This window comes from Siphateles boraxobius, unplaced genomic scaffold, assembly GCF_051911475.1.
Source record: "Siphateles boraxobius isolate OS27281-9 unplaced genomic scaffold, OSU_SipBor_1 137, whole genome shotgun sequence".
Classification (NCBI taxonomy): domain Eukaryota; kingdom Metazoa; phylum Chordata; class Actinopteri; order Cypriniformes; family Leuciscidae; genus Siphateles; species Siphateles boraxobius.
In genome coordinates, this window is record NW_027508741.1 from 2,415,480 (window position 1) to 2,432,500 (window position 17,021).

The 17,021-nt window shown below is 39.6% G+C and overlaps 1 protein-coding gene across 3 annotated transcripts in view; it reads left to right on the forward strand.

The window, feature by feature from the left end:
• clk2b (CDC-like kinase 2b) overlaps positions 1-17,021 on the forward strand; it is a 36,135-nt gene that overhangs the window by 7,818 nt on the left and 11,296 nt on the right. Inside the window, exons 1-5 of one of the 3 annotated variants that reach the window (XM_077229994.1) lie at positions 272-353; positions 3,274-3,364; positions 15,327-15,393; positions 15,595-15,711; positions 16,818-16,984. In XM_077229994.1, the coding sequence (XP_077086109.1) occupies positions 294-353; positions 3,274-3,364; positions 15,327-15,393; positions 15,595-15,711; positions 16,818-16,984 (502 nt within the window). In that variant the 5' untranslated portion in view covers positions 272-293. Of the gene's footprint in view, positions 1-271; positions 354-3,273; positions 3,365-15,326; positions 15,394-15,594; positions 15,712-16,817; positions 16,985-17,021 lie in introns of those variants that run through there. The other 2 variants (XM_077229992.1, XM_077229991.1) reach the window with 2 other exon arrangements.

The window sequence follows — 17,021 nt, forward strand, 5'->3', positions numbered from 1 at the left end:
CATTACGTCTATGGAGAGTCCCCACAAAGATGGCGAATCAGACGTGTGTGTGTGTGTGTGTGTGTGTGTGTGTGTGGGTCTCAGGATTTCCCCTGGGGCCCGTCAGGAACGTTTAAAATTAGCCCAAGTCTCATCTCTCATCTCTTTTTCACACACACACAAACACTTGAAGATTTTCTCCTGTCCCTTCACACACACACACACACACACACACACTCTCTCTCTCTCTCTCTCTCTCTCTCTCTCTCTCTGTCAGTCAGATGTAAGCTAAAAGTGTGTATTTTATTGAAGTTATGGGTAAAACAGAGTTTTACTCAGTGTTTAAGAGCTTCTTGGACTGCCTCTCCCTGTGTGTGAGTATCCTTCACACTGTGTGTCTGTGTGTGTTTATTATTTGTGGTTTGCGTGCAAAACTTTCTCCAGCAGTGACGAAATGATATATTAAAGTATATATTATATATTAAACCAACTGTTCTTCTCATATTTGGGTTAGTCAGTCAACATTATGATGAACTTTACATGAAACGTCTGCGAGATGATGAATGTGTTTTCCTGTTAGGATGTTTTAATGTGAGTTTTACATTCACATCATTATAATGTCAAGTGCGTGTGTGTGTGTGTGTGTGTGTGTGCGTGCGTGTGTGCGGGCTTGACCTCCTTCTCAAGTGTCTGCTGGGCTCGTCATGTTTGTGTCGGTATCTGGAGTCACTGTGTTCTTGATTAAGACAGACGAGTTGTCCAATTAAAGAGAAACACACACTTCATGTCTGCATCTGTGACAGGCTGTAATAAACAAGTTAAACAAGTAAACTCAGTTTCTTTTGATATCTGCATGAGTATATCAGCGTTCATGTTTACACACACTGAGGGACGAGTCTGATCAATGCAAATGAACTACTGAACGTTTGTGGTTTTTACAGCAAAGCCACTCACCAGAGCTTGATGTTTAAGTTCAGTGAATGCAGTCGGCCATCATGTGCGATGAGCAGCCACACGCAGTCTGTGGACTTTTTGGGGGAATTATGCGGAATGGTTTAAATAATCATATATAATATTATATATGTGTGTGTGTATATATATATATATATTATTAAGGGTGTAACGATACATGTATTCGTATTGAACCGTTCAGTACAAGGCCTTCGGTTCGGTAATCGGTACGCATTACAAACCGAACGATTCGCTGGACCATTTTTCCTGCTGACCAAAATCCACCATATATATATGTGTGTGTGTGTGTGTGTGTGTTGTGTGTGTGTGTGTGTGTGTATACAATAAAATAAGTTATTGGTTATAACAATATATTCAAAAAAATTGTTTTGGAAAAATCTGTTGAATTATTTTAAATGTGTTAAAAAGATCTTAGAGTATTAGAAATTAAAATATTACAAAATATTAACTTCTTAACTTTTATTTTATTCACAATACAAATGCAAATAGAACTTTTATTTTGATGGGTTTGTGAGTGTATCTGATGATGGAATGCTGTAGTGTGTGTAGTACACGATCCTGCGGCGCTAAGTTTCCCCTGTGCTTGTGGCGAGCGGATCTGAGACGCTCCAGTGCCGTCTGTCTCCTCGACACAGTTCACAGGCTTTACAAAACACTCCCACATCCTCATAAAAGTCGTTCGCAAATTCTTTTGCTCTGTCCTGTGCAGTGATTTTTGCAGACAAGTGACGTTTCCTTAATTCCTCCGCGTTCAGTTTTATTTCAAACATTTTAAACATTCATATTCTCATTAAAAAAAACGTAACATCATTTACATTTACATTTATCCATTTAGCTGATGCTTTTATCCAAAGCGACTTACAATTGCTATATATATCAGAGGTCGCACGCCTCTGGAGCAACTAGGGTTAAGTGTCTTGCTCAGGGACACATTGGTGTCTCGCAGTGGATTCGAACCCGGGTCTCTCACACCAAAGGGATGTGTCTTATCCACTGCGCCGTCACCATCAGCCAGCGCAGCCTCCTACCCCTCACTATCACGCACGCGCAGGTCCTACTCGTCAATGTCGTCTAATGGTGCGTTCACACCGGTTTTTGCGCACAAATGTGGCCAAAAGCACTGCAAGCCTGTGAACAGCAATCTGCAACCGAAAACAACAGAGGCAGGAACTGCAAAACAGATTAATTGCGTAAAATCAAACTTTTGTTAAAAACATTAACTGTTGCAAATGTCTCCATGACTTGTTGTGTGCATGAGGCACAAAGTTCCCGAAATAACCCGATTTGTACAGTTGCGTCTTTCTTTTTCCTGCGCTTCCAGTTTTGGCAAGATTCTCGCACTCACTGAGTTTTGCAAGCGGAAGAGGAGGGCGTGTCCATCTTCATCATGTAGCCAATCAGATGAGCTTCTCGCTGACACTCGATTTACTCTGATCTGATTGGTTCAATAAACACGCCAAACACCAGAACACATCTTTATCTTCATTCGGCTCAGAAATGTTCTCATCGCCGAAATTGTACTTTTAATGCACACAAAAAAACGAAATTTCAAAAAAAAAATGCGGTAGACGCGAATTTGACGCGCTATTAGTAATAATTAGCTAATAGCGCGTCCGGTGTGAACGCACAGTAAAAGTGAAACTCTTCCTGAGTCTCTCCGTAAGGCTGCACTCGCTACTGGTTATTCTGGGATTCTGGATGAGTGAGATTGGCCTGTTTTGTTATTGCTGGAGTTTCTGAAGCTCGTGTAAAGACTCCGCCCTCTTCTGAATGGAGGCGGAGCTGCAGCTCATTTGCATTTAAAGGGACACACACAAAACCGGCGTGTTTTTGCTCACACCCAAAAAGGGGCAAATTTGACAAACTATAATAAATTATCTGGTATTTTGAGCTGAAATTTCACAGACACATTCTGGGGTAACCAGAGATTTATATTATCTCGTGAAAAGGGGCATTATGTCACCTTTAAGTGTGATGATGACATGCTTCATTTTCAGTAGTGTCAGTTTTGTCAGCTGTTTTTAAATTTAGTCTTTGTCGTGTCAAATGTGGTTTTTATTATATTTAGAATACTGTCTTTTTTTAGTGTACTTAATTTCTAAGTCAATAAAAAGTAAAACATTTTTGTTATGGTGCATAATGGTTAGACTGATAATCACAATTATTAATTAATTATTGTCATTTGAGATTTAATTTCCACACTTTTTCATATTTTTAGTGGAGATCTCTAAACTACAACATACATGTTTGTCAGTGTTATCAGAGAGCACATGTTTTATATTCAACAATATTGAAAATGTTCTCCTAACATGTTCTCCACAGCAGAGTTGCAGTCGTGTGCGCGGGTGGGCTGTTAAAGATGATGACGAGGGTCACCTGGTCTATCGGCCCGGAGACGTGCTTCAGGACAGATGTGCGTTCTCATCTCTACACACACTATACTCTACATTCAGTGTCACACTCATCTCTACACACACTATACTCTACATTCACTGTCACACTCATCTCTACACACACTATACTCTACATTCACTGTCACACTCATCTCTACACACTATACTCTACATTCACTGTCACACTCATCTCTACACACTATACTCTACATTCACTGTCACACTCATCTCTACACACACTATACTCTACATTCACTGTCACACTCATCTCTACACACACTATACTCTACATTCACTGTCACACTCATCTCTACACACTATACTCTACATTCACTGTCACACTCATCTCTACACACACTTTACTCTACATTCAGTGTCACACTCATCTCTACACACACTATACTCTACATTCACTGTCACACTCATCTCTACACACACTATACTCTACATTCACTGTCACACTCATCTCTACACACACTATACTCTACATTCAGTGTCACACTCATCTCTACACACTATACTCTACATTCAGTGTCACACTCATCTCTACACACACTATACTCTACATTCACTGTCACACTCATCTCTACACACACTATACTCTACATTCAGCGTCACACTCATCTCTACACACACTATACTCTACATTCACTGTCACACTCATCTCTACACACACTATACTCTACATTCAGTGTCACACTCATCTCTACCCTCTATACTCTACATTCAGTGTCACACTCATCTCTACACACTATACTCTACATTCAGTGTCACACTCATCTCTACACACTATACTCTACATTCAGTGTCAAACTCATCTCTACACACACTATACTCTACATTCAGTGTCACACTCATCTCTACCCTCTATACTCTACATTCAGTGTCACACTCATCTCTACACACTATACTCTACATTCAGTGTCACACTCATCTCTACACACTATACTCTACATTCAGTGTCAAACTCATCTCTACACACACTATACTCTACATTCAGCGTCACACTGATCTCTACACACACTATACTCTACATTCACTGTCACACTCATCTCTACACACACTTTACTCTACATTCAGTGTCACACTCATCTCTACACACACTATACTCTACATTCACTGTCACACTCATCTCTACACACTATACTCTACATTCACTCTCACACTCATCTCTACACACACTATACTCTACATTCACTGTCACACTCATCTCTACACACTATACTCTACATTCAGTGTCACACTCATCTCTACACACACTATACTCTACATTCACTGTCACACTCATCTCTACACACTATACTCTACATTCAGTGTCACACTCATCTCTACACACACTATACTCTACATTCACTGTCACACTCATCTCTACACACACTACTCTACATTCACTGTCACACTCATCTCTACACACACTATACTCTACATTCACTGTCACACTCATCTCTACACACACTATACTCTACATTCAGTGTCACACTCATCTCTACACACTATACTCTACATTCAGTGTCACACTCATCTCTACACACTATACTCTACATTCAGTGTCACACTCATCTCTACACACTATACTCTACATTCAGTGTCACACTCATCTCTACACACTATACTCTACATTCAGTGTCACACTCATCTCTACACACTATACTCTACTCTACATTCAGTGTCACACTCATCTCTACACACTATACTCTACATTCAGTGTCACACTCATCTCTACACACTATACTCTACATTCAGTGTCACACTCATCTCTACACACACTATACTCTACATTCACTGTCACACTCATCTCTACACACACTATACTCTACATTCAGTGTCACATGCATCTCTACACACACTATACTCTACATTCAGTGTCACACTCATCTCTACACACACTATACTCTACATTCACTCTCACACTCATCTCTACACACACTATACTCTACATTCAGTGTCACACTCATCTCTACACACTATACTCTACATTCAGTGTCACACTCATCTCTACACACACTATACTCTACATTCAGTGTCACACTCATCTCTACACACACTATACTCTACATTCACTGTCCACTCATCTCTACACACTATACTCTACATTCACTGTCACACTCATCTCACACACACTATACTCTACATTCACTGTCACACTCATCTCTACACACACTATACTCTACATTCACTGTCACACTCATCTCTACACACACTATACTCTACATTCAGTGTCACACTCATCTCTACACACACTATACTCTACATTCACTGTCACACTCATCTCTACACACACTATACTCTACATTCACTGTCACACTCATCTCTACACACACTACTCTACATTCACTGTCACACTCATCTCTACACACACTATACTCTACATTCACTGTCACACTCATCTCTACACACTATACTCTACATTCAGTGTCACACTCATCTCTACACTCACTATACTCTACATTCACTGTCACACGCATCTCTACACACACTATACTCTACATTCAGTGTCACATACTCTACATTCACTGTCACACTCATCTCTACACACACTATACTCTACATTCAGTGTCACACTCATCTCTACACACTATACTCTACATTCAGTGTCACACTCATCTCTACACACACTATACTCTACATTCAGTGTCACACTCATCTCTACACACACTATACTCTACATTCAGTGTCACACTCATCTCTACACACACTATACTCTACATTCAGTGTCACACTCATCTCTACACACACTATACTTTACATTCAGTGTCACACTCATCTCTACACACTATACTCTACATTCAGTGTCACACTCATCTCTACACACTATACTCTACATTCACTGTCACACTCATCTCTACACACACTATACTCTACATTCACTGTCACACTCATCTCTACACACTATACTCTACATTCACTGTCACACTCATCTCTACACACACTATACTCTACATTCACTGTCACACTCATCTCTACACACTATACTCTACATTCACTGTCACACTCATCTCTACACACACTATACTCTACATTCAGTGTCACACTCATCTCTACACACTATACTCTACATTCACTGTCACACTCATCTCTACACACACTATACTCTACATTCACTGTCACACTCATCTCTACACACACTATACTCTACATTCACTGTCACACTCATCTCTACACACACTATACTCTACATTCACTGTCACACTCATCTCTACACACACTATACTCTACATTCACTGTCACACTCATCTCTACACACTATACTCTACATTCACTGTCACACTCATCTCTACACACTATACTCTACATTCAGTGTCACACTCATCTCTACACACACTATACTCTACATTCACTGTCACACTCATCTCTACACACACTTTACTCTACATTCAGTGTCACACTCATCTCTACACACACTATACTCTACATTCACTGTCACACTCATCTCTACACACACTATACTCTACATTCACTGTCACACTCATCTCTACACACACTATACTCTACATTCAGTGTCACACTCATCTCTACACACTATACTCTACATTCAGTGTCACACTCATCTCTACACACACTATACTCTACATTCACTGTCACACTCATCTCTACACACACTATACTCTACATTCAGCGTCACACTCATCTCTACACACACTATACTCTACATTCACTGTCACACTCATCTCTACACACACTATACTCTACATTCAGTGTCACACTCATCTCTACACTCTATACTCTACATTCAGTGTCACACTCATCTCTACACACTATACTCTACATTCAGCGTCACACTGATCTCTACACACACTATACTCTACATTCACTGTCACACTCATCTCTACACACACTTTACTCTACATTCAGTGTCACACTCATCTCTACACACACTATACTCTACATTCACTGTCACACTCATCTCTACACACTATACTCTACATTCACTCTCACACTCATCTCTACACACACTATACTCTACATTCACTGTCACACTCATCTCTACACACTATACTCTACATTCAGTGTCACACTCATCTCTACACACACTATACTCTACATTCACTGTCACACTCATCTCTACACACTATACTCTACATTCAGTGTCACACTCATCTCTACACACACTATACTCTACATTCACTGTCACACTCATCTCTACACACACTACTCTACATTCACTGTCACACTCATCTCTACACACACTATACTCTACATTCACTGTCACACTCATCTCTACACACACTATACTCTACATTCAGTGTCACACTCATCTCTACACACTATACTCTACATTCAGTGTCACACTCATCTCTACACACTATACTCTACATTCAGTGTCACACTCATCTCTACACACTATACTCTACATTCAGTGTCACACTCATCTCTACACACTATACTCTACTCTACATTCAGTGTCACACTCATCTCTACACACTATACTCTACATTCAGTGTCACACTCATCTCTACACACTATACTCTACATTCAGTGTCACACTCATCTCTACACACACTATACTCTACATTCACTGTCACACTCATCTCTACACACACTATACTCTACATTCAGTGTCACACGCATCTCTACACACACTATACTCTACATTCAGTGTCACACTCATCTCTACACACACTATACTCTACATTCACTGTCACACTCATCTCTACACACACTATACTCTACATTCAGTGTCACACTCATCTCTACACACTATACTCTACATTCAGTGTCACACTCATCTCTACACACACTATACTCTACATTCAGTGTCACACTCATCTCTACACACACTATACTCTACATTCACTGTCACACTCATCTCTACACACTATACTCTACATTCACTGTCACACTCATCTCTACACACACTATACTCTACATTCACTGTCACACTCATCTCTACACACACTATACTCTACATTCACTGTCACACTCATCTCTACACACACTATACTCTACATTCACTGTCACACTCATCTCTACACACACTATACTCTACATTCACTGTCACACTCATCTCTACACACACTATACTCTACATTCACTGTCACACTCATCTCTACACACACTATACTCTACATTCACTGTCACACTCATCTCTACACACACTATACTCTACATTCACTGTCACACTCATCTCTACACACTATACTCTACATTCACTGTCACACTCATCTCTACACACTATACTCTACATTCACTGTCACACTCATCTCTACACACACTATACTCTACATTCACTGTCACACGCATCTCTACACACACTATACTCTACATTCAGTGTCACACTCATCTCTACACACACTATACTCTACATTCACTGTCACACTCATCTCTACACACACTATACTCTACATTCAGTGTCACACTCATCTCTACACACTATACTCTACATTCAGTGTCACACTCATCTCTACACACACTATACTCTACATTCAGTGTCACACTCATCTCTAAACACACTATACTCTACATTCAGTGTCACACTCATCTCTACACACACTATACTCTACATTCAGTGTCACACTCATCTCTACACACACTATACTCTACATTCACTGTCACACTCATCTCTACACACACTATACTCTACATTCACTGTCACACTCATCTCTACACACTATACTCTACATTCACTGTCACACTCATCTCTACACACACTATACTCTACATTCACTGTCACACTCATCTCTACACACTATACTCTACATTCACTGTCACACTCATCTCTACACACACTATACTCTACATTCACTGTCACACTCATCTCTACACACTATACTCTACATTCACTGTCACACTCATCTCTACACACACTATACTCTACATTCACTGTCACACTCATCTCTACACACACTATACTCTACATTCAGTGTCACACTCATCTCTACACACTATACTCTACATTCACTGTCACACTCATCTCTACACACACTATACTCTACATTCAGTGTCACACTCATCTCTACACACTATACTCTACATTCACTGTCACACTCATCTCTACACACACTATACTCTACATTCACTGTCACACTCATCTCTACACACACTATACTCTACATTCAGTGTCACACTCATCTCTACACACTATACTCTACATTCAGTGTCACACTCATCTCTACACACTATACTCTACATTCAGTGTCACACTCATCTCTACACACACTATACTCTACGTTCACTGTCACACTCATCTCTACACACTATACTCTACATTCACTGTCACACTCATCTCTACACACACTACTCTACATTCACTGTCACACTCATCTCTACACACTATACTCTACATTCACTGTCACACTCATCTCTACACACACTATACTCTACATTCACTGTCACACTCATCTCTACACACACTATACTCTACATTCACTGTCACACTCATCTCTACACACAATTTACTCTACATTCAGTGTCACACTCATCTCTACACACACTATACTCTACATTCAGTGTCACACTCATCTCTACACACACTATACTCTACATTCACTGTCACACTCATCTCTACACACACTATACTCTACATTCAGTGTCACACTCATCTCTACACACACTATACTCTACATTCAGTGTCACACTCATCTCTACACACTATACTCTACATTCACTGTCACACTCATCTCTACACACACTATACTCTACATTCACTGTCACACTCATCTCTACACACACTATACTCTACATTCAGTGTCACACTCATCTCTACACACACTATACTCTACATTCACTGTCACACTCATCTCTACACACACTATACTCTACATTCACTGTCACACTCATCTCTACACACACTACTCTACATTCACTGTCACACTCATCTCTACACACTATACTCTACATTCACTGTCACACTCATCTCTACACACACTATACTCTACATTCACTGTCACACTCATCTCTACACACACTATACTCTACATTCACTGTCACACTCATCTCTACACACACTACTCTACATTCACTGTCACACTCATCTCTACACACTATACTCTACATTCACTGTCACACTCATCTCTACACACACTATACTCTACATTCACTGTCACACTCATCTCTACACACACTATACTCTACATTCACTGTCACACTCATCTCTAAACACACTATACTCTACATTCACTGTCACACTCATCTCTACACACACTATACTCTACATTCACTGTCACACTCATCTCTACACACACTATACTCTACATTCAGTGTCACACTCATCTCTACACACTATACTCTACATTCACTGTCACACTCACCTCTACACACGCTATACTCTACATTCAGTGTCACACTCATCTCTACACACTATACTCTACATTCAGTGTCACACTCATCTCTACACACACTACTCTACATTCACTGTCACACTCATCTCTACACACACTATACTCTACATTCACTGTCACACTCATCTCTACACACACTATACTCTACATTATCTGTCACACTCATCTCTACACACACTATACTCTACATTCACTGTCACACTCATCTCTACACACTATACTCTACATTATCTGTCACACTCATCTCTACACACACTATACTCTACATTCACTGTCACACTCATCTCTACACACTATACTCTACATTCAGTGTCACACTACTCTCTACACACTATACTCTACATTCACTGTAACACTCATCTCTACACACTATACTCTACATTCACTGTCACACTCATCTCTACACACACTATACTCTACATTCACTGTCACACTCATCTCTACACACTATACTCTACATTCAGTGTCACACTCATCTCTACACACACTACTCTACATTCACTGTCACACTCATCTCTACACACACTATACTCTACATTCACTGTCACACTCATCTCTACACACACTATACTCTACATTATCTGTCACATTCATCTCTACACACACTATACTCTACATTATCTGTCACACTCATCTCTACACACACTATACTCTACATTCACTGTCACACTCATCTCTACACACTATACTCTACATTCAGTGTCACACTCATCTCTACACACTATACTCTACATTCACTGTAACACTCATCTCTACACACTATACTCTACATTCACTGTCACACTCATCTCTACACACACTATACTCTACATTCACTGTCACACTCATCTCTACAAACACTATACTCTACATTCACTGTCACACTCATCTCTACACACACTATACTCTACATTATCTGTCACACTCATCTCTACACACACTATACTCTACATTCACTGTCACACTCATCTCTACACACTATACTCTACATTCACTGTCACACTCATCTCTACACACACTATACTCTACATTCACTGTCACACTCATCTCTACACACAATTTACTCTACATTCAGTGTCACACTCATCTCTACACACACTATACTCTACATTCAGTGTCACACTCATCTCTACACACACTATACTCTACATTCACTGTCACACTCATCTCTACACACACTATACTCTACATTCAGTGTCACACTCATCTCTACACACACTATACTCTACATTCAGTGTCACACTCATCTCTACACACTATACTCTACATTCACTGTCACACTCATCTCTACACACACTATACTCTACATTCACTGTCACACTCATCTCTACACACACTATACTCTACATTCAGTGTCACACTCATCTCTACACACACTATACTCTACATTCACTGTCACACTCATCTCTACACACACTATACTCTACATTCACTGTCACACTCATCTCTACACACACTACTCTACATTCACTGTCACACTCATCTCTACACACTATACTCTACATTCACTGTCACACTCATCTCTACACACACTATACTCTACATTCACTCTCACACTCATCTCTACACACACTATACTCTACATTCACTGTCACACTCATCTCTACACACACTACTCTACATTCACTGTCACACTCATCTCTACACACTATACTCTACATTCACTGTCACACTCATCTCTACACACACTATACTCTACATTCACTGTCACACTCATCTCTACACACACTATACTCTACATTCACTGTCACACTCATCTCTAAACACACTATACTCTACATTCACTGTCACACTCATCTCTACACACACTATACTCTACATTCACTGTCACACTCATCTCTACACACACTATACTCTACATTCAGTGTCACACTCATCTCTACACACTATACTCTACATTCACTGTCACACTCACCTCTACACACGCTATACTCTACATTCACTGTCACACTCATCTCTACACACTATACTCTACATTCAGTGTCACACTCATCTCTACACACACTACTCTACATTCACTGTCACACTCATCTCTACACACACTATACTCTACATTCACTGTCACACTCATCTCTACACACACTATACTCTACATTATCTGTCACACTCATCTCTACACACACTATACTCTACATTCACTGTCACACTCATCTCTACACACTATACTCTACATTATCTGTCACACTCATCTCTACACACACACTATACTCTACATTCACTGTCACACTCATCTCTACACACTATACTCTACATTCAGTGTCACACTACTCTCTACACACTATACTCTACATTCACTGTAACACTCATCTCTACACACTATACTCTACATTCACTGTCACACTCATCTCTACACACACTATACTCTACATTCACTGTCACACTCATCTCTACACACTATACTCTACATTCAGTGTCACACTCATCTCTACACACACTACTCTACATTCACTGTCACACTCATCTCTACACACACTATACTCTACATTCACTGTCACACTCATCTCTACACACACTATACTCTACATTATCTGTCACATTCATCTCTACACACACTATACTCTACATTATCTGTCACACTCATCTCTACACACACTATACTCTACATTCACTGTCACACTCATCTCTACACACTATACTCTACATTCAGTGTCACACTCATCTCTACACACTATACTCTACATTCACTGTAACACTCATCTCTACACACTATACTCTACATTCACTGTCACACTCATCTCTACACACACTATACTCTACATTCACTGTCACACTCATCTCTACACACACTATACTCTACATTCACTGTCACACTCATCTCTACACACACTATACTCTACATTATCTGTCACACTCATCTCTACACACACTATACTCTACATTCACTGTCACACTCATCTCTACACACACTATACTCTACATTCACTGTCACACTCATCTCTAAACACACTATACTCTACATTCACTGTCACACTCATCTCTACACACACTATACTCTACATTCACTGTCACACTCATCTCTACACACACTATACTCTACATTCACTGTCACACTCATCTCTACACACACTATACTCTACATTCACTGTCACACTCATCTCTAAACACACTATACTCTACATTCACTGTCACACTCATCTCTACACACACTATACTCTACATTCACTGTCACACTCATCTCTACACACACTATACTCTACATTCAGTGTCACACTCATCTCTACACACTATACTCTACATTCACTGTCACACTCACCTCTACACACGCTATACTCTACATTCACTGTCACACTCATCTCTACACACTATACTCTACATTCAGTGTCACACTCATCTCTACACACACTACTCTACATTCACTGTCACACTCATCTCTACACACACTATACTCTACATTCACTGTCACACTCATCTCTACACACACTATACTCTACATTATCTGTCACACTCATCTCTACACACACTATACTCTACATTCACTGTCACACTCATCTCTACACACTATACTCTACATTATCTGTCACACTCATCTCTACACACACTATACTCTACATTCACTGTCACACTCATCTCTACACACTATACTCTACATTCAGTGTCACACTACTCTCTACACACTATACTCTACATTCACTGTAACACTCATCTCTACACACTATACTCTACATTCACTGTCACACTCATCTCTACACACACTATACTCTACATTCACTGTCACACTCATCTCTACACACTATACTCTACATTCAGTGTCACACTCATCTCTACACACACTACTCTACATTCACTGTCACACTCATCTCTACACACACTATACTCTACATTCACTGTCACACTCATCTCTACACACACTATACTCTACATTATCTGTCACATTCATCTCTACACACACTATACTCTACATTATCTGTCACACTCATCTCTACACACACTATACTCTACATTCACTGTCACACTCATCTCTACACACTATACTCTACATTCAGTGTCACACTCATCTCTACACACTATACTCTACATTCACTGTAACACTCATCTCTACACACTATACTCTACATTCACTGTCACACTCATCTCTACACACACTATACTCTACATTCACTGTCACACTCATCTCTACACACACTATACTCTACATTCACTGTCACACTCATCTCTACACACACTATACTCTACATTATCTGTCACACTCATCTCTACACACACTATACTCTACATTCACTGTCACACTCATCTCTACACACTATACTCTACATTCACTGTCACACTCATCTCTACACACTATACTCTACATTCACTGTCACACTCATCTCTACACACTATACTCTACATTATCTGTCACACTCATCTCTACACACACTATACTCAACTTTCACTGTCACACTCATCTCTACACACTATACTCTACATTCAGTGTCACACTCATCTCCACACTATACTCTACATTCACTGTAACATTCATCTCTACACACTATACTCTACATTCACTGTCACACTCATCTCTACACACACTATACTCTACATTCACTGTCACACTCATCTCTACACACACTATACTCTACATTCACTGTCACACTCATCTCTACACACACTATACTCTACATTCACTGTCACACTCATCTCTACACACTATACTCTACATTCAGTGTCACACTCATCTCTACACACACTATACTCTACATTCACTGTCACATTGTGTTTTTTAGTGATGTTTCTGCTTCTTGTGCAGATGAGATCGTGGGAACGCTCGGGGAGGGAACCTTTGGGAAAGTGGTGGAGTGCATCGATCATCACAGGTTGATCACTCACACACACACACACACACACTCACACACACACACAAAAACTGACTGATTCTCAGCTGACTTTCACAGGTGTTTCACTGTGTGTGTGTGTGTGTGTGTGTGTGTGTGTGTGTGTGTGTGTGTGTGTGTGTGTGTGTGTGTGTGTGTGTGTGTGTGTGTGTGTGTGTGTGTGTGTGTGTGTGTGTGTTACAGGGGAGGCTCTCACATCGCTCTGAAGATCATTAAGAACGTGGAGAAATACAAAGAAGCAGCTCGTCTGGAGATCAACGTTCTGGAGAAAATCAACCAGAAAGATCCAGAAAACAAGAAGTAAGTGTCATTATGAGAAAAATGTAATGATTCATTTTACAACTTATACATTTTATTTAGTTTCCATCGAAAAAAAATTTAAAAGGTAATTGTGACCCTTTTATCTCACTATTCTCATTATTTTTATTTGACTGTTTTCTCACAATTTTAAGTTTATATCTCGCAAATTCTCACATTTTTGTCTTAATTGCGAGTTTATATCTTGCAATTCTGAGTTGTTGTTTTTTTCGCAATTTATTCAGTTTAGATACAAATTAAAAATTTTGAGAAATTAAGTCAGAATTGTAAGAAAAAAAGTCGCAATTGCCTTTTTAATTTTTTTTATTGCGTAGCAGAATCAAGCTTCCATAGTTTTCTGAGTATTTAGTTGTAAGTTTTATGTGAATGTTACATCCACCTCAAGAGATTACAAACAAAAAACATGTGAACAGGACATAGAACACTGGTTTGATAAAAAAAGTAGTATCACAACACAATTTTTACATGACAATCTGTGTTCCTTCACCAATTCAGTGCTAATATAATTAGTTTTACATTTGAAGTCCCCCTGTAGTCAATCATTTTATCCCTTAAAACTCATCTTTGATCACCAAATTTACACATTTAAACGTTTTTCTTTTCTTCATGCCTTAAAATATCTTGGATGTAATTTGACACCCTTGCCTCATTTAGTATGCGGAGTTCTATGAATATGCAAATGAGCCCCGCTTCCACTCACTCAGAGATCCACTCGTTGACGATCACACGTTGATCTGATTGGTTACAAGGTAGTTTGTGACGTCAGAAACACCAGCGATTTCAAAGCGTGTTTTTGAGACTGTCTTTGGTTCACTGCAGTTTTAAGGAGGAAATACTCAGCAATGCTGTCGACTTATGAATTTACACATGCTTGTCTTAAAGCATATTTCTCCACATAGACATAAACGAGCTGGATTTTCACCACATGGAGACTTTAATTTCTTTACCATTATGTTAGTCTCGAGTCCAACAGCTTATAATGTGTTTTTCAGCTTTTTCCCAAAAGACAACAGCAACACACATCTGTTACTTTCCAAATGTAACGTTTTATTTTTATATTAACCGGACCTCATTTTCCGTCCCGTCAGTCTGTGTGTGCAGATGCTGGACTGGTTCGACTATCATGGTCACATGTGCATCAGCTTTGAGCTGTTAGCGCTCAGTACCTTTGACTTCATGAAGGAGAATAATTACCTTCCCTACTCCATCAGTCAGGTCAGACACATGGCCTACCAGATCTGCCTCGCCGTCAAGTGTGAGTACATTTTCAAAATTCAAAGTTTATTATATTT